Source organism: Ascaphus truei, chromosome 1 (genome assembly GCF_040206685.1).
Source record: "Ascaphus truei isolate aAscTru1 chromosome 1, aAscTru1.hap1, whole genome shotgun sequence".
NCBI classification, from domain to species: Eukaryota; Metazoa; Chordata; class Amphibia; order Anura; family Ascaphidae; genus Ascaphus; species Ascaphus truei.
In genome coordinates, this window is record NC_134483.1 from 538,224,229 (window position 1) to 538,245,094 (window position 20,866).

Sequence of the window (20,866 nt, forward strand, 5' to 3'; positions counted from 1 at the left end):
CAGGTGATAGTCTTCGATTGAGCCACCTGTGCTGAAGCAGGGATATCCTGAAAACCTGCCCTGTTGGTGGCCCTTTGAGGACTGGAGTTGCCCCACCCCCTGCCCCTATGCCAGTTGGATCTTTCGGACCTTTGCTGATTTGAGGTTCTGAAAGCTGGTGGAAAAAAGTAGACACTTTCAAAATTGTATCGCAAACGTTTTGTTGATCTGCAATTAACGTTTGTTAATGTTTCCCGATTGCGTAAATAAAAAAAAAAATCACACAGCGCCAACCATTTCTCTAACCCCAGCATTAATTTCACTGGAATTCATAAGAATCTCTTTCAACCCGGAGAGTCCACCAATAAATCAGGCGCGCGTGCCAGGTAAAGACGCAGGTTTAAGCGCTAAAACGTGTATATGTTTAAGGCCTCGTCCAGGTAGGGAACGGGTGAGCTCGCGCTCCAGCGCTGCGCCCTGCTCGGCCGCGCTTTTCCTGGCCGGCTAGGTGCGCGGGCGTCTGGGGGCGCGGCCCCGGCGTCACGGAGCTGGTTCGCCATCATTGGGCGAACCGCTCACGGGACGCGCTCGCGAGCAGCAAAATCAATTTTGCTTGCTCGGCAAGCGGCTGAGCGACGAGCAGGCGCGCCGCCCGCACACGCAAGACACGTGCATTGTCACAACGTGTCTACCGTGAGCGTGCGCGCCCGCTTAGCACCACCCTGGATGAGGCCTTATATCAGTGATTTCCAAACTTTTTTGTTTGGAGGAACCCTTGAAGTATTTCTAAAATCCTCGGGGAACCCTATCGGGCTGACACATAATAGGTTCGACAGGGGTCAGTCACATCATTTCACACGTCACGAGCCACCTCTATTTCCCACCCTCTACCCATGTATTTCTCTCCCATCTGTCTCACTCACTCTCCCCCCCTCCCGCCTCGCATGTATTTCTCTCCCATCCGTCTCACTAACTCTCCTCCCCTCCTGCCTCGCATGTATTTCTCTCCCATCCGTCTCACTAACTCTCCACCATCCCGCCTCGCATGTATTTCTCTCCCATCCGTCTCACTAACTCTCCTCCCCTCCCGCCTCGCATGTATTTCTCTCCCATCCGTCTCACTCACTCTCCTCCCCTCCCCGCCTTGCATGTATTCATCCCTTGCGTCTCACTCTTACTCCCTCTTTTCCTCACTCACTCCCTCCTGCCCCCCTCCATTCCCTCACTCGCCCCTACCTTCCGTCAATTACCCCACTCTCACTCAATCCACCCTACAAAATACATACCCAAAAAAACCCTACCCCCAGGGGGAGGGGGGGGGGGGTCTGTGGTCCGTAGGAGGAACCCCTGAGACTGCTTTAAGGAACCCTTGGGTTCCACAGAACCCTGGTTGGGAATCACTGCCTTATATGGAAACATAACGCTGACGATTCTTGGCAAATACCATGTGATTTTGTTTCCAATGTTGTTCTTGCACATGGAATAGACTGACGTTCACACATTTATTGACATGCTGCAATTTCAGGTTGGGGGCTTCGGAGCGTACGATACACTGACCTTATTTTATATGCATCCAAAAATAATGTTAAAAAACAATGGTATTAGAAATATTAGCGTTTCAGTGCTCAGGCCCCTTTCTTCTGTATTCTTGGGAAGGCGGTCTTATTATTCATTGATAATGTACCCAATGTATTCACGGTGGATTTCCTGATCATCGTTTGCTATGAGCTCCCTTGTTTGAATAACTAGCCCTCTTGCTCTATGTCGCCCCCTGGCTGGGATTCTGCAGCATAACTTGATGAACTCTTGCTTATCTGCGGCTCTTGGGTGATCACGTCTGCTTCAGCGGCCAGTGTCTGCATAGGAAAGGGGTTTGCACAGTGTCATCTCTTGCACACATTGAGCATTCACTACGCTCATGCCTTGTGCTCATTTGCACATCCGTCTGTCTTTCCCAGTTACCGCAAGAAGGGAACAGGTGCTCAAAGATGCCGGCGCAGGTTCGAGTCCAGCTGTGGTTCGGCATGTCTGTGGATCAGAAGGAGTTTAATCAGTATGCGGAGGGGAAACTGTCTGTCTTCGCTGAAACGGTGAGTCAGGTTTCTATATGAGTTTCCAGCGTGTTAAGATTTTGAATTACAACCTTTTATTCATCTACGTGAGATTATGTCATGAAACATACATAGGGCAAAATAATGACTATACGCAGGGAAATGACCATGAGAATGCAGTAAGACAGGGGCGGCCAACTCCAGTCCTCAAGGGCCACCAACAGGCCAAGTTTGAAGGATATCCCTGCTTCAGCACAAGTGGCTCAAGCACCGGAGTATTACTGCTGCGGGGGCGGGAGGGGGTTAATTTGGGGACATGGACCTCCCGCTTCTTGATCGCAGCAGACACTGTCATCAGTAGGTCACTTGTAGGTGCCCAAACTGTCTTTATCTGTCATACAATGACAAAATCACCATTCTCCTCATTGTGACTCAAACACGCAGAACAGCTGTAGGCGTAAAATAGAAAAAGCAGCCCATTGGTGTTTGGTGGAAGTACTGTATTGTGTTCAGATGGTCGGGTGGCAGAATAGCTCTGCTTTATTAGCAAACCCACACATATTTACGTTCACTTCCGTTATACAGAAAAAAGAGGTCCGCAGCCCAGGAGATCATCTCCACAGTTGTGCCCTGGACACATATAGTATTTACCTTCAATGAGGGCTATTCATTAATCTGCGACCGTGCCAATCGGGGAGCTGTCACACGGACACTCCCAGTAACTATAAGGGTGTTCCCATGCGATAGTGCCCTGATTGGCACTATGAGAGTTTAACAAATAAGCCCAAATATGTGTTGGAGAGGCTGGAACTCCCCATTAGTCACAGGTCAATGACTCCAGTCGTGTGACTGCTTGAGAACACAAGGGTTGGGTTGTGTTGTTATATTGCACTGTGTAAATGTAACAGGAGATGGTTAACCTTCTAGATGTATTTTACAGTACGAAAACCAAACCAAGCTGGCCCTGGTGGGGAGCTGGGGGACGACGGGGCTTACATACTTCAAGTATTCGGATCTGACTGGAAAGATCAAGCTCCCCAAGGACAGCTTCAAGCCCTCCGCGGGGTGGAACTGGGCCGGCGACTGGTGTATCAGCCCCGAGAAGACGTGAGTGCAGCTAGTAAAACGAGAATGTGTTTTGTACGGTCAGCTCTGACATTCCAGCTTTCTCTGGATACCCTTCAGCATCGTAAATCCTGACCAATTAGCCCAATCAACATGCTCCACCAGAAAATGCTGGGCAGCCGTAACCGTGGCAGAACGTTCCATCCGTGGAATGTCGGGTCCAGCAGCATGTAGTGTTAGGAATATGTCCTATAGAATTGAAAATTCACAGAGCACAATTTTTCTGAATTATTGATTTTTTTTTTTGTTGGATAACTTTTCGACATAAACCCTCCTTTTATTTTAAAACCCGGAGCCAGCTGATACATTGTTCTGTGAAGGCACAGCAGGCCCCCATTGGGACGGCTTGGTGTAATTGACTATGTAAGCATTTTCCTGCCGATGTCCTTGGCTCTGAGGAAGCTTCTTGAGAAGTTCCTGTGCTGAAGGGAAAACACCAGTTTCTGAACCACACACATGGAATTTCCAAGGGCTTTATCTCAACCTCCCAGTTTGTGCCAAGTATTAGATTACCACAGTTCACATACCGCTTTCTAAACGTAAATGAGCAGGTGGCACTGCTGGGTTAACAGTATAGTGGTCAGATACAGCATCTTCTGGACCCTTGACTCTTTTCATCATCCGTTTGGCTTACTGACGCCTTTGAACACTTGGATGTGATGGGGGCATTGAAGCATTGCTCTGAGCTCATTGGATTGTTGATAAGTGGTAGACATGCGCAGGTCACAGAGTACTCAAAGAAGTCTTATTATTTAGACACCACAGACAGCTGGATAACGGTGTTTAGGTTGCCACAAGCGAAGTGAGTGTTGACATATAGAAAGTTTCTGTCTGTGTACTGGTCTGTCTGTGGCAACAAATTATTTGTGAAAGTAATAAAGCCCTTAAAGGCTGAGAATCCACAGAACAGTGTAATATGTTCTGAATGACTGTGTAATGCGGGGGTGGGCAACTGCAGTCCTCAAGGACACCAACAGATTGAGCCACCTGTGCTGAAACACGGTTATGCTGAAAACCTGACCTGTCGGATGCCCTTAAGGACTGGAGTTGCCCACCCCAAGTATAATGCATCCTCCAGTGCAGTATCAGCAGAATGTATCGGTGACCCTCCGAGCCTAAGGTGTGAGATATGAATCTGTTAGACTAAAAGGTTTTTAGTGAGACACAATAATACTTAAGACAATACACTGTACAGTAGGTGTGAGCAGCTAATGTGTCCCTCACGCCCCGAAGCACTTAACTAATCAGTAACACACATGATGCACAGCACATTAAGAATGCACAGTGCAAAAAAAGGTCACTTAAAAGGTACAATCCTACATAGGCACAGGTCCACAAAAGGGTGCGTAGGGTCGGCAGGTGTCCAGTATTGAACTGGACTGTCCTGTATTTGGACACTCCTTTCAGTACAAAATGAGAGGTAATACTGGACATGTATGTCTATACCGGTATTACCTCTCCGGACATATTGATCTGACCGTCTTGTGGGACACGGGATTTCCCAGAGCAGGGAGAGAGCAGGGCTGTTGCAAGGGGGCTGGGAAGCTTCCTCCATCCTTATTGGCTGCGGCTGGGTAATGCAACCAATCAGGAGGAGGTGTCAGGAGCCTGGGGGTGGGGCCAAGGAGAGGAGGAAAGAGCATGGAGCAGAGCGAGGTGTGTGTGTGTCGAGCGCGTGTTGAGTGCGTCGCACCTTTCACCATTGTGTGCAGTATTGTTGGAGCCGCCACCTGGCCACCCCCGGTGCTACACGTTATCACGTTTTAATTCCCATTCATGTGAATGTTATCACAAGGTCTTCATGTGAACGGGACCTGAGATGGGCGAAAGCTTAGCACCCTTTTGTGGATCCTGGGCCGTAGTCGGCCAGTTTATTTTTTTAGTGGACCTCTGGATCGGGAAGTGTTTGTCAATCCAGTGTTTTCATTCCCCTTATCCCACCCGTCCTTATCAGAAAGCCAATAGAGATAAGGGGAGGTTAGGAGGGGGCACTCTGGCTGCACTTGCTGATCACACAGTGACATCACACAGAAGGGAGCAGCCATAGTCATACGTTAAAACATTAATTCAAAATACTCATAGGTGTCGGCTTTGGGTAAAAAGGTATCAATTACCCAGAGGAGATCCCTAAGGCACGTTCTATAGTGCCGGGCGCGTGCTACGCCGTGCGTGCGCGCGCGGATTTTTAGTTGCCTGACGTTAGTCAGCCTTTCTATAGATGTGCCGCGCGCGCACGGCGGGGAGCGGGGAGCCGACAGGCAGCGGCGAAGATGAAGAAAATCATAATTTCGCGCCGCTGCCTGCGCTCCAATGTATCTATTGGTGTGTATGTGTGTATGTATGTATGCGTGTTTGTATGTGTGTGCGTGTGCGTGTGCGTGTGCGTGTGCGTGTGCATGTGGGGGTAAATAAATGCACACAAAAAAAAAATTATTAAACTTTTTTTAATTTAAAAAAATCTTACTTACACTCACACAACATACACACACACACACACACACATACACGCATATACATGCATATAAACGCACATACACGCATATACACTTACCTGCAGCTCCCGGCTCTACATACACGGAAAGCATGCGGCACGTGCACGCGCGTTCGCATAGGAACGCGCGGCCGCACGCTGTATAGAACGGGCCTTACTCATGTCCCTGGAATGAGGTCCCTTTGCACCTCGGTGCCTCGGCTTGGCTATTGGCGGATACCAGTATGAGCGCTTGGTAGAGAACCCCGTGCGGGAGATTTTCCCATTGCTAGATCGCTCTGAGCAGTGCGCCTTCCCGCGGTCATGTTATATGATACTCTTTTCTACTTCATTCTCCTCCCCAAGTTTGTTTCACCTGAACAATTTGGGATAATGTGCGCACCCTTCACGGGGCTGGATTGGACACGTTTTCGCCCCTGTGGTTGTATTTTGAAGTGCGTGTGTTTGTTATTCATTGAAATGTTGGCGTACTTAACGATGCCTTTTAGGGACCCACGTGAGAGCTTGTCGCAGATAAAATGAGTGTACAGAGTTTTTTTTAAACCTTTCTGGTCTCTTCTTCAAGCGTCTCATAATTGGAAGTATTACTCTTGTAACCAACTGAATGATACAATGCAAAATGTATAGATACTAGTACAGAGGTGGCCAACGGGACAGGCTTTCAGGATATCCCAGCACCAGCACAGGTTGCTCAGTCCAGTGGCTTCCCTGGAGAGCGGCATGGCGAGCGTGGAAATCTGATCCCCCCCATCACAAATGAAAGCAGAGGCAACATTTTCAGGCTTTCAAAAATACTTTACAATAGTGGTGCTCAATTCAGCCTTCAAGCCCCCCCCCCCCCAACAGGACAGGTTTTCAGGATATCCCAGCTTCAGCACAGGTGGCTCAATCAGAGGCTCAGTTGAAGACTGAGCCCTGATTGAGCCATTTGTGCTGAAGCAGGGATATCCTGAATACTTGACCTGTTGGGGGGGGGGGCTTGAGGACTGGAGTTGATGCCCCTGCCTTAAAATAGTTAGGGGCTAATTCTATGTGCAATGAAGCTGCCGATCGTGTTGTTTTCAGCCAAAATCTCCATTGGCCCTTATACTTGTCTTGCTTAAAAAGGCATCAGCTGCTAAGGGTTAACCTCTTAAACCGTTAGTTTGGTCATGCATAGGACTGCACCCCTATGCCTGTGGCAGGGAAAAGGTTAAACGTATCCTGTGACAGCAGCAATGCGACTTCCCCTGTGTATCTGATTTGTGTATGTAAAGCTTGTGACAATGTATCATTCTACATTCGGAGGCCTCGTTTGTAGTGCGTGACGTCACGCGCCAAACATGCGCTGGAGGCATCCGGCGGATGCGTGGTCATGACGTCACAGGAGCGGTTCGCCCACATTGGCTGAATCGCTCACGTGACACAGCCGTGACGCGCCCGTCGCCCGGCAAGATCAAATTCAGGGGTCTGTTTCAAATTTGCGCGCTTGGACGCGTCTGTCCCGCACTCAGTCGCGCGCGTGCTCAATTGAAAACATGACTTTGTTTTGGCGGTGCGCGGCGTCATGCGCACGCGCACCGCCATTATAATCACGGCCTAGCCTAAGCTGGCAATCGTTTGGCGCTCCTGTTATAAATCTGTCACAATCCTGATTGTGTGTCTAACATAATGGCCGCCATTCAGTTTCAATCCATAGTTAGTGTAACTCAGCAGCTACAATGTATCCTTATATTACTACGGTAACATTATTTATTGTTACAGTTTGCAGCTCAAACTGCTGGAAACATTGGCAACAAATGATCATAAACAGGAAAGTGCTGCAAAGATCTTGCACAGCTGGGGAGGTGGGCTAAATCAAAGGATGCTTTAAAACATTAAAAATGGCAAGATTGGAATAATAAATAAATAAAAACAACAGTCGCTTATGTAATAGTACAGAATTGATTTATTTAAAAAAAACATAAGATTTCAGGTTTTGCTGCTTGAACTGCTCGGCTCATTGAGAGTGACAGCTAGGCTTGCATTGCTGTGAAAATGCCCAATTTTGGCTCGAAAGTATCATAAAAATGTTAATAGTTTTTGTGGGGAAAAAAACGTTGCCAAAGTCTTAAAGCATTCATCAGGACGGTGAGAGGAGGCACTTTTCAGCGGTTGCTGGCAGTTGCGATAAAGGCGATTACTTAGCCTCTTGTTTTTTTCTCGTTTCAATGACTTAATTTAAATCATTTCACGAGCTTTCTTGTCAGCCATAACAAGGGGGGGGCTCAACTCCAATCCTCAAGCCCCTCCAACAGGTCAGGTTTTCAGGATAACCCTGCTTCAGCACAGGCCTCAGTCGAACCACTGGCTGACTGGGCCACCTGTGCCGATGCTGGGACTGATGGAGCCACCTGTGCTGAAGCTGGGACTGATTGAGCCAGCTGTGCTGAAGCAGGGATATCCTAAAAACCTGACCTGTTGGAGGGGGCTTGAGGGCTGAGGATGAGTACCACTGATCCATAGCAAGCACCTCAATCTGTGAAAGAATTGGACATATTTTAAAGAGCTCGACACATCATGTCATTGTATTAGCATTTAAATGTGAGCTCCTGGAGGCTGTTACCAGCACGTTATTTAATAACGCTGTTTGCAGTTGTGATCGTCGTCACACATTCCATTGACAATAGAGATAAGTGACATGTCATAGACACCTTACCGTAAGGAGACTCTCAAATATCAAACGCTGACTCAATATGGGGAGACAATGGCCAGAGAAATAGGAATCCATGGTGCAGAAGGGATTTAAGCTAGAAGAATTTTTAGTGAATGAGATTTAAAAAAAAAAAAAAAAGACATACAGTATGAAGGAAAGTGATCTTAAAACTCTCCTGGTGGTTGAAGTATTTTGGAGAAATATAGCAAATAAGAATCCCACGTTGTGAGCACAGTCACACGTCTCAGACAGGTCTGCAAAGCTGCCTTTCCCCATTATCTCTTAGCATACCCTGCTTCCACTGGAGCCAGGGATTCTGGGTAATGACATGCAAATGAGCACAGTGTGTCACTCTTTGCTTCTTATCCATTTTAGCACGGTCCCCTGTAAGCGTACACCTGGCGTATCACACAGCGTTTCCGCGCAACCCGGGTTAAAGAAGTGTAGAGCCAGTAACCCTACTCACAGAAAGCTGTTTCAACGTCCTAATTCTCGTCCGTGTGACGCTGGAAGTGGTTATAAATCACACACACACAAAATACAGTATCTTAGATTTTAAGATCACTGCTCTGAAGAACTTACAATGTAAAATCTTTTTGTCCAAAATACTAACGCGATACTGCTAGTTCGGGAAAAGATACGTTCATTTATCCGGGAGACTTCAGAGGATGGTGCAAATCACGCGGTATTTGGGTAGCTCTGAAAAGCTTAAGCGTAAAGTTACTTTGCCAATGAAAGGGATGAAGTGGTCACACGTTGGGATCGATGTCATTAAAATACTACGTGAAGCTGTCCATGCCTTCGTGTCCTCACACCTGGAATACTGTAATGCCCCCTACCTGGGTATTCCGGAGAAAGCGCCACCTGCAGCTGGTGCAGAACGCTGCGGCCAGGTGGGTAACTAACCAGACCCGTTCTTGCCACTTGACACCTGTTCTCCGTTCTCTGCACTGGCTGCCTGTAGGTGAATTTATTTTGCGATTGGCTTGTGGACATTCAAAGCCCTACATGCCCGGGGTCCTAGCCATCTGAGAGAGCTTCTATTTCCCTACACTCCCATCCGCTCACTTCCATCTGCAGGTGAAGGACTCCTAACAGGTCTCAGAATCTTGTGACTTCCTTTGGCGCCCGAGCTGTTGGCCGCGCTGCTCCCACTCTCTGGAAGAGTCTGCCCCGTACAGTCCGAGAGGCCCCCTCTCTGGGAATCTATAAAACAGGCTCAAGACCGACCTCCTTACCAAGGCATTTAATTAATGAACCACAACCTGTCCGACATTTAATAGCTACAGTACCGTCCCATCCTGTATTGGCTACATAGTTACGTAGTTACATAGTAGATGAGGTTGAAAAAAGATCTACGTCCATCAAGTTCAACCTAATTTAGACAACAGATACTTTATCCTATATCAGTACTTGCAGTATGTTGAACCAGAGGAAGGCAAACAAGAAACCCCAGAGACATATCAACCAATGATATCTCATAAGGGGAAATAAATTCCTTCCTTCCAAGAAATCCATATATCCAAGAATGTAGTATATTGTATAGTGTACTGTATTGTAACATTCATTGTGTTTGGTCTTGTTTATAACCTTAAATGTCTTCTTCTTTTTCCCTTTTTGTAACTGTGACGCGCTTTGAGTCCCATTGGCAGAAAAGTACCATAGAAATAAAGTTGTTATTATTATTATTATTATTATTAAGATAAGAAAGATCCAATGCTAAATCCAATATGACAAATGATTTAGTACATTGCTATGTATTTTATCCATATCCTTTCTTCATAAGTTTGGGTCATTTAGTTCTAACTTTGGCCAAAACATTTGAAGCCTTCGAGCACGTCACGGTAACCCCGTGTATGTCTACTTTTAACACGGCAGACATGGCAACGTCTTTTGATTTTACTAGGGAAAGATAGTAGGAAAAGTGCCTGTGAAACAGGTGGATCTTGTTGGAATCTCCTCATGTCCTTGGGCAAGTTACTCTCGGGCGCTAAAATTACACTACTCAAAGTTTTCCGGGTCAGTGACTCGTGGTGCCTGAGAAATGGCCCATGTGCAGTGCTGTGTAAGGAAGACAATCTAACAATACATACAGAATAACTAATTCACAGGAAAACAGAATTTGATGCATGTCATGTATTGATCATTCGCATCACTGCCACAGAGCATCCGAAATCAGAGCCGTCTCCTGTGCCAACTGAGGGGCTAACGTCTGTAATTCCCATTGGCACTTCCCACTGTGCAGCTTGGCATAAATTCTGACGAGTGCTAATGGAAGTGCCAGCTTCAGAGAGGGCATGACATCATATTATACATAGAAACCTGCCGCCTACAAGCTGCCAGAGTTATCTGTTAGAACAGGAGTGTACAACTCCAGTCCTTAAGAGCCACCAACAGGTCAGGTTTTGTGGACATCCCTGTATCAGCACTAGGTGGCTCAACCAGTGGCTCAGTTGGAAATCGTTAAAACCTGACTTGTTGGTGGCCCTTGAGGACTGGAGTTGGCTAACCCCGTGTTAGTCATAGCTGGATTAGTGTAAATTGTGAGCCGGTCTGGCGTTTATGGTTTAATAAAATATTCAGAAGGATATGAGTACTGAGAGCATAGGCATCTTAATAAGCCATTCTTTGGTGGATAAATATATAGGAGTGGTTGTACATCACAGGATCAACATGAGTGCTCAATGTCAGGCAGCAGCTGCAAAGACTGCAACGACATTATTGTGCAGGGTGTAGAAGGAAGGGCGCAGATAATTATTTTGTTCTTAGCAAGACCACAACTCTAATATAAATTACAACTTTAGAAGAGCCTCCAAAATGATAAAGGTTGGATTTATGAGGAAAGACTACCCGAATTAGGATTGCCTCAAACAATGGTTTTGTTCTTGAAGCATTTATCGCTCACCCCTTCATAATTTTTTTTTGTCTTGCACCAGGTTGCTGTATGATACGGATGCTGGTCACATGAGCTTTGTGGAGGAGGTGTTTGAGAACCAGCTCAGGTTGCCTGGTGGGCAATGGATCCATATGACAGAGGCCTACTCAGATGTGGTAAGATTTTTCTGAGAGAGCATATTAGAGCGTAGGAGAGCGTAGAACTTGATACAGTGCTTCATGGTGGTGCTTCACTTACACAGGGAAAATAAAGATAAGGGGATCCATTTATAAAAGTCTCCTGGGTACGAAACTGAGACATACTGTAAGTAGCCCAAAAGTACCCGGCCTCGCGAGAGGTTTGCTGGAGACTTCAAGTCATGGCCTTGGCATCCACAAACAAGTTGTTGAGCGAGGGTTGCTGGGATGTGCAGGGCCCGATTTCTGGAAGTGTGTGGGGGGTAGATGCAGTGCTTGATTGGTTGAGCGGGGGAGGACTGCCTCCCCCTATCGGTAGCCCTGAAAAGAACTGCCTCAAATTTATTAATTATCTACAGTTGCTTTCAGTGGCACTCGTTTTGCAGCCGGGAGAGTTAATAGATAAATAGACTATGGTTGGTAGCAGGAAACCTCCTGCCACTGTGATGACTATGGAGTACAGCATTTTCAATGCTCTTCTCTACCTGAAAGATTGCATATGTTTAAGATACGTTTTCAATAGCTACATCTTCAGATCAACAAATGGGCAACATCAAAGTATTTATTCATCTTAAAATAGGGAGCAACACTAATATTGTTTTCACTGATATATATATATATATATATGCAAATATAGCTGTATGCTCATCTGCATGTCTTAGGCAGGTCTGCAACCCCGCCTTTCCCCATTAGGGCGGGGTTGCAGACCTGCCTAAGACATGCAGATGAGCATACAGCTATATTTGCATATTTGCTTTCCTGTGGAGGGTTTTTGTCACTTTTTTACTCACCATAACTTAACTCAGTATTATGGTTATAAGGCCTTATATTACATACTCCGAAGTGGCCATTCCTGCCCTTTTCGGACAGTATTCCCCATCAAAGTCTGTGGGGATTTTTGGCTGAAAACAGCCAACACATTTTGATGTTAAAAACCTTTGTTTCCTGGCCTCTCATATATAGCACAATGTCACATTCAAACCACAATACAAACAGAAAATATTTTTTTTCCATTTTTCTATGGTTCTTTCCCACTTGTGTTAAATTTCAGGCGTCCTCCCCTCCCCATCCTCCCCGTCCTCCCCCCATCTTCCTTGTAGTCTGCTCCCTGTCCTCCTCTCCCTCCCCGTTCCCCCCGTCCTCTCTGTAGTCCGCTCCATGTCCTACTCTCCCCATCCTCCCTGTAGTCCGCTCCACGTTCTCCTCTCCCCATCCTCCTCGTCCTCACCTCCCCGTCTTTCCTGTCCTCATCTCTCCCCTCCACCCTCCCCCTCCCTGTCCCCATAACCCCCTCCCCTCCACTTTATTTGAGTTTTTTCTCCCCATTGTTAAATATACCACTTGTGCCAAGTATTCTTATTGCACGTGTCTTCCAGAACGGGGAGAAAGTTCTGCCTAAAGATGAGATAGAATGCCCACCAGGCTGGAAATGGGAAGACGAGGAATGGTCTACAGATATTAACCGAGCCGTTGACGAACAGGGTATGTATTCTGCCGAAGCACAATACAGCTGGTGGAATCCATGTCCCCCCGCCAATAACCCGCATGGTCTTCTATCAATGTCTCACTCCAGCTTTATTTTTAAATCTTGCAACGTCAATCTAGCTCCTTTTTAATCGGTAAATGTTCTCCATGCGTAGAACCAGAAAAAAAAACACATGTGTTTCTTGCAACTGATCAAGTCAAAAATACTAGACTAGAGTCCAAGTATACATAGAGAAATAGGCACAAGGCCAAAAAAGCACCGCACCACAAAAAACACAAGACAGTAGAAGAGGGTGAATATAAAAAAGACGATTTAATCCACAAAAACGGAAGGTCACACTGACGTGTTTCGCTTGTGGGTGCTTTATCAAAGCTTCCGTTTCCTATGAGCCCCAGTCATCCCTCACAGGATAACTCTACCATAGAGTCCAAGTATAAACCAAATTGCCAGTGATGTCACGCTCGCCATTCTGCTGTCAGAGTGATGTCACGCTCGCCATTCTGCTGTCAGAGTGATGTCACGCTCGCCATTCTGCTGTCAGAGTGCTGACGTTGGGAAACATCTGGCAGAGAGCGGACAGAAGAGGCTGCAGTAGGTAATAGATATTGGCAGTTTTCACCACCTACCCCCAGACTGGCGTTAAGCCTATAGTATGAATATAATGGCCACTATATACATAGGCAAGATCAGACTCGCCAACCTACAGTAGAGTAGAGTCGTTGATAAAAAATACCTAATATTAACAATGTAGAACATATTAACCCTTCAGTAGCACAAGTGGCCAGCTGGCCATGATCAGGGTTTGGTATTAACACATACTGTATGCTGCCCTGGTTTTATTTGTAGGGTGTTTATTTTTTTTGCTAACCCCTTAGGTGCCTGAAGGCGTTCCTTTACAATGCATGGGTAGCCTCACGCGTCAAAGACATTGCATTATTCTCTTCTTTCTTTGCTTCTGTATATTTGAGGTCACTTTCCCAATGGCACGATGAAATAACTATATAATACTGTGGCTCTGAGTTTTGAGCTTGCTAAGATTGTGTATGTCTAATTGAATTATTATCTGCCATATGGTTTTCTAAGAAATCCTATTACATAGCCCTCAATAAACATTTGAATTCAAATTTAACTTGAGCATTAACTCAATTTTAGCACAATTTTAACTCAAGTGTAACATTATCTCATTATTTATCACAATATGTCACATATGTTGGCACATCAAGCAGTGGTAAGGAAAACCGGAGATGTTATCTCCAAGATTACTACATTTTTGGTCACCTCGCAAGTAAACTAACATTTTTACTATTTTTGGCGATTACACGTCCAGTTTACTATAGTACAAATTTGACGAAGATAAAAATGATAGAGAATAATGCGATATTCGTAAAAAAAAAAAAACATGCATTCCTTTTTTTATAATATTTTTTTTTTACTACGTGCGATATTTACTCGTTAAACGAAGCGTAGTGAATCTAGGTCTGTGTATCAACACAAAAAGACATGTTTTCTCATACTGCATTATTTTGTTTGTCACAGATGTGTCAAATAGAATAAACTATTTGGTCAGTTTCCTTATATCTGGCTCTGATGTCTTAGAGCAGTGTTTCCCAACTTCATGCCTCAGGGAACCCCAACAGGTCAGGTCTTAAGGATACCCCTGCTCCAGCACAGGTGGCTCAGTCAAAATAACTGAGCTGCTGATTGACCCACCCGTGCTGGAGCAGGGATATCCTTAACACCTGACCTGTTGGGGTTCCCTGAGGGCTGGAGTTGGGAAACACTGTCCTAGACCATTGCTGTAGCAATCAGAGGGAAAATGAGGCACTGAGACGTCAGAATTTGTAACAACGCCTGTATCTGACTGTGACATCTCCTCCTCAACTCCCACTGACAAAGGAGACCGAGAGTTTGCAACATCTCATTTCAATCTGTGCGTCGTGTGCGTCCACAATAACCCCTGCTCTAGTACTCACACACTGGCACATACGGTTCAAAACGTGGACCGTGATACACAGTATTGTCACAAAGAAATGCAAGATGAAACCTGATGCAATTTGCGTCAACTCTGCTCCAAACTTGCCTTGATACACTACCGACACACTTTATTAAAGTGTGGCCGGTACCGCAAGCCGGGAGATTTCCCGGCTTGCTAGTGGCCGCCCCTCGGCGTGCGACGCGCGGTCACGCGTCTTCGGGAGCCTGCGCCCCCTGCACGCACGTCCAGGGCTCCCCGAGGGACGGCGGCAGGGGGTTCCGGGGGACCCGGCGGACCCGGCAGCGGTAGGGAGAGCGCCCCGATCGGAGGGCGCTCTTCCGCTGCTTCGGCGCGCGCCCGTCACCCTCGGGCGCGCGCCAGGCTACTGCTGCGGCCAAGAACGGGCAAATGCTCGAATAAACTTGGCCGCAGCAGTACATCACTCCCAATGTGTTTTTACCTAAATTACAGCTGTTTAGCAAATCTGTCCCTTATTTGATCAATTACAACCAAAGATTGTATTATAATTGTGCTAAAAATAATAGAAATTGACGCGTTTGTCTCCTTGTCGCGTGTAATCAGTCTCATTGGTTTCCTTAAGGCTGGGAGTATGGCATCACCATTCCTCCTGACCGGAAACCCAAGTCCTGGGTACCTACGGAGAAGATGTATCACACAAACCGGAGGAGGCGCTGGGTCAGACTTCGAAGAAGAGACCCCAAACAGATAGAGATCCTAAAGAAGGTATGTTTGTATACTGTCTTCAGTGATAACATTTCAGCACTGCACATTTGTGGAGAAAACAGAGTTTTCTGTATGTCACTTTTTGACCCTCTCCACAACCAACTGTTCTGCCGTCAGTATCCTGGGAGCATCACGGTTTTGCCGGGATCACGAGTTGGCTCATTCTTTTAACTGTTGCTACAGAATTCCTATACTACACGGACAGCGCAGAACTGACCTATAGAATTCCTATACTACACAGACAGTGCAGAACTGACCTATAGAATTCCTATAGTATATGGACAGCGCAGAACTGACCTATAGAATTCCTATACTACACGGGCAGTGTAGAAATTACCTATAGAATTCCTATATTACATGGACAGTGTAGAAATGACCTATAGAATTCCCATACTACACGGTCAGCGCAGAGCTGACTTATAGAATTCCTATAATACAAGTTCAGCGCAGAACTGACCTAAAGAATTCCTATACTACATGGACAGCGAAGAACTGACCTACCAGTATAGAATTACCTGTGCCAGTGAATTCCGGGAAGTGAATGTGCCAGCCTAGGATGGGATGGGTTGCTAATCTAGCCAGGACGGAGGAGGAACTAGATGTGATTGTCCAGTTACAAACAAATGACCTTGCCAGGGATTAAGTGAGAGCAGTGCTGGAATTGTTAATAGAGTTAGGGAATAACAGAAGGATACCTCAGTGCCTGTGTCTATGCATTGTGAGTCTACAGCACAGGGGGTTATTTACTAATGTCTCCTGGCTGCAAAATTAGGACAAGACTCCTATTACTTTGAATAGGATTCCTTTCCTGTCATAAATATGGCGTCTGTTTTTGCTCTGGTTTGCAGCGGGGAGACTTCAATAAACAGACCACATGGTTCTTCTCACCACAAACTACAACGTGTTTGGTTAAGAAGTGGTTCAGAGTAGAGGGTGGTTGGCTTGTTTGGGCACATTGGGTCTGCCCGGTGAAGCAGGGTCCCGTGTATCACTACGAAGATTCCAGATCAGTGTTGCTCAATCAAGGTACCATGCCGCCCAAAGACATGTAGGTTCCCCATAGGAAAACAAACTACAGTATATAGGGAATTTGTGTATTGTTGATCAAATAATTTGCATTACATTTGTAGTACAACAAAGTAGGAATTGGCAGCACAAATGTTTTGACATCACTGTAATTGTCAATGCAATATTCAATCAATAGTCACTAGGAGTAAAGGCTTTTTAAAAAAGAAAATAAGAACGTGCTAAGCATGGTAGAGGCAAAAAAATAGTTTTCCTAAAGTCTGAATAGATAGGAGATGAGATTGTAACGCACGGTATGTAGCCGCACTCGGGGAGTAATCAGGTGAGCAAGAAACCGAGACCTGATCCCAGACTGAGGATAAGGAGTTGTAAATATGTATAGATGACTAAATCAGGAGGAGAAGAGAAATTAAAACATACAGTAAAGAGAAGGGAAGGAATCTCACATGTACCACGCTACCTGGGAAGAGAAGGGTATGTGTCTCACGTGTACCACGCTACCTGGGAAGAGAAGGGAATGTGTCTCACGTGTACCACGCTACCTGGGAAGAGAAGGGAATGTGTCTCGTGTACCACGCTACCTGGGAAGAGAAGGGAATGTGTCTCAGGTGTACCACGCTACCTGGGAAGAGAAGGGAATGTGTCTCACATGTACCACACTACCTGGGAAGAGAAGGGAATGTGTCTCACATGTACCACGCTACCTGGGAAGAGAAGGGAATGTGTCTCGTGTACCACGCTACCTGGGAAGAGAAGGGAATGTGTCTCACGTGTAACACGCTACCTGAGAAGGGAATGTGTCTCGTGTCCACGCTACCTGGGAAGAGAAGGGAACGTGTCTCGTGTACCACGCTACCTGGGAATAGAAGGGAATGTGTCTCATGTGTACCACGCTACCTGGGAAGAGAAGGGAATGTGTCTCACGTGTACCACGCTACCTGAGAAGGGAATGTGTCTCACATGTACCACGCTACCTGGGAAGAGAAGGGAATGTTTCTCACGTGTACCACGCTACCTGGGAAAAGAAGGGAATGTGTCTCACGTGTACCACGCAACCTGGGAAGAGAAGGGAATGTGTCTCACGTGTACAACGCTATCTGGGAAGAGAAGGGAATGTGTCTCACGTGTACCACGCTACCTGAGAAGGGAATGTGTCTCACATGTACCACGCTACCTGGGAAGAGAAGGGAATGTTTCTCACGTGTACCACACTACCTGGGAAGAGAAGGGAATGTGTCTCGTGTACCACGCTACTTGGGAAGAGAAGGGAATGTGTCTCACGTGTACCACGCTACCTGGGAAGAGAAGGGAATGTGTCTCACGTGTACCACACTACCTGGGAAGAGAAGGGAATGTGTCTCACATGTACCACGCTACCTGGGAAGAGAAGGGAATGTGTCTCGTGTACCACGCTACCTGGGAAGAGAAGAGAATGTGTCTTACGTGTACCACGCTACATGGGAAGAGAAGGGAATGTGTCTCATGTGTACCACGCTACCTGAGAAGGGAATGTGTCTCACGTGTGTCACGCTACCTGGGAAGAGAAGGGAATGTGTCTCATGTACCACGCTACCTGGGAAGAGAAAGGTATGTGTCTCACGTGTACCATGCTACATGGGAAGAGAAGGGAATGTGTCTCACGTGTACCACACTACCTGAGAAGGGAATGTGTCTCACGTGTATCACGTCACCTGGGAAGAGAAGGGAATGTGTCTCGTGTACCACGCTACCTGGGAAGAGAAGGGTATGTGTCTCACGTGTACCACGCTACCTGGGAAGAGATGGGTATGTGTTTCATGTGTACCACGCTACCTGGAAAGAGATGGGTATGTGTCTCATGTGTAACACGCTACCTGGGTAGGGAAGGGAAAGTTCCTCATGTGTACCACGCTACCTGGGAAGAGAAGGGAATGTTTCTCACGTGTACCACGCTACCTGGGAAGGGAATGTGTCTCACGTGTACCACGCTACCTGGGAATGGAATGTGTCTCACGTGTACCACGCTACCTGGGAAGAGAAGGGAATGTGTCTCACGTTTACCACACTACCTGGGAAGAGGATGGAATGTGTCTCACGTGTACCACGCTACCTGGAAAGAGAAGGGAATGTGTCTCGTGTACCACGCTACCTGAGAAGAGAAGGGAATGTTTCTCACGTGTTCCACGCTAATGGGTAGAGAAGGGAATGTGTCTCACGTGTACCACGCTACCTGGGAAGAGAAGGGTATGTGTCTCACGTGTATCATGCTACCTGGGAAGAGAAGGGAATGTGTCTCACGTGTACCACGTTACCTGGGAAGAGAAGGGAATGTGTCTCACGTGTACCACGCTACCTGGGAAGAGAAGGGAATGTGTCTCACGTGTACCACGCTACCTGGGAAGAGAAGGGAATGTGTCTCACGTGTACTACACTACCTGGGAAGAGAAGGGAATGTGTCTCACGTGTACCACGCTACCTGGGAAGAGAAGGGAATGTGTCTCGTGTACCACGCTACCTGAGAAGAGAAGGGAATGTTTCTCACGTGTACCACGCTAATGGGAAGAGAAGGGAATGTGTCTCACGTGTACCACGCTACCTGGGAAGAGGAGGGTATGTGTCTCACGTGTATCACGCTACCTGGGAACAGAAGGGGATGTGTCTCACGTGTACCTCGCTACCTGGGAAGGGAATGTGCCTCATGTGTACCACGCTACCTGGGAAGAGAAAGGAATGTGTCTCGTGTGTACTACGCTACCTGGGAAGAGAAGGGTATGTGTCTCACGTGTACCACGCTACCTGGGAAGAGAAGGGTATGTGTCTCACGTGTATCACGCTACCTGGGAAGAGAAGGGAATGTGTCTCACGTGTACCACGCTACCTGGGAAGAGAAGGGAACGTGTCTCACGTGTACCACGCTACCTGGGAAGAGAAGGGAATGTGTCTCACGTGTGCCACGCTACCTGGGAAGAGAAGGGGATGTGTCTCACGTGTACCACGCTACCTGGGAAGAGAAGAGGATGTGTCTCACGTGTACCACGCTACCTGGGAAGAGAAGGGAATGTGTCTCACGTGTACCACGCTACCTGGGAAGAGAAGGGAATGTGTCTCACGTGTACCACGCTACCTGGGAAGAGAAGGGAATGTGTCTCACGTGTACCACGCTACCTGGGAAGAGAAGGGAATGTGTCTCACGTGTACTACACTACCTGGGAAGAGAAGGGAATGTGTCTCACGTGTACCACGCTACCTGGGAAGAGAAGGGAATGTGTCTCGTGTACCACGCTACCTGAGAAGAGAAGGGAATGTTTCTCACGTGTACCACGCTAATGGGAAGAGAAGGGAATGTGTCTCACGTGTACCACGCTACCTGGGAAGAGGAGGGTATGTGTCTCACGTGTATCACGCTACATGGGAACAGAAGGGGATGTGTCTCACGTGTACCTCGCTACCTGGGAAGGGAATGTGCCTCATGTGTACCACGCTACCTGGGAAGAGAAAGGAATGTGTCTCGTGTGTACTACGCTACCTGGGAAGAGAAGGGTATGTGTCTCACGTGTACCACGCTACCTGGGAAGAGAAGGGTATGTGTCTCACGTGTATCACGCTACCTGGGAAGAGAAGGGAATGTGTCTCACGTGTACCACGTTACCTGGGAAGAGAAGGGAATGTGTCTCACGTGTACCACGCTACCTGGGAAGAGAAGGGAACGTGTCTCACGTGTACCACGCTACCTGGGAAGAGAAGGGAATGTGTCTCACGTGTGCCACGCTACCTGGGAAGAGAAGGGGATGTGTCTCACGTGTACCACGCTACCTGGGAAGAGAAGAGGATGTGTCTCACGTGTACCACGCTACCTGGGAAGAGAAGGGAATGTGTCTCATGTGTACCACGCTACCTTGGAAGAGAAGGGAATGTTTCTCACGTGTACCACGCTAATGGGAAGAGAAGGGAATGTGTCTCATGTGTACCACGCTACCTGGGAAGAGAAGGGTATGTGTCTCACGTGTACCATGCTACCTGTGAAGAGAAGGGTATGTGTCTCATGTGTACCATGCTACCTGGGTAGGGAAGGGAAAGTGCCTCACGTGTACCACGCTACCTGGGTAGGGAAGGGAAAGTGCCTCACGTGTACCACGCTACCTGGGAAGAGAAGGGAATGTGTCTCACGTGTACCACGCTACCTGGGAAGAGAAGGGAATGTGTCTCACGTGTACCACGCTACCTGGGAAGGGAATGTGTCTCACGTGTACCACGCTACCTGGGA

General features: G+C 47.1%; 1 protein-coding gene across 16 annotated transcripts in view; it reads left to right on the forward strand.

Moving 5' to 3' along the window:
- The window catches only part of DYSF (dysferlin), a 406,918-nt gene that overhangs the window by 177,553 nt on the left and 208,499 nt on the right, over window positions 1-20,866 (forward strand). For all 16 annotated transcript variants that reach the window (XM_075573113.1, XM_075573169.1, XM_075573215.1 and 13 more), the window contains 5 exons: window positions 1,938-2,069; window positions 2,971-3,137; window positions 11,257-11,371; window positions 12,769-12,874; window positions 15,455-15,597. In XM_075573113.1, coding sequence (XP_075429228.1) covers window positions 1,938-2,069; window positions 2,971-3,137; window positions 11,257-11,371; window positions 12,769-12,874; window positions 15,455-15,597 — 663 coding nt within the window. The remainder of the gene's footprint in view (window positions 1-1,937; window positions 2,070-2,970; window positions 3,138-11,256; window positions 11,372-12,768; window positions 12,875-15,454; window positions 15,598-20,866) is intronic.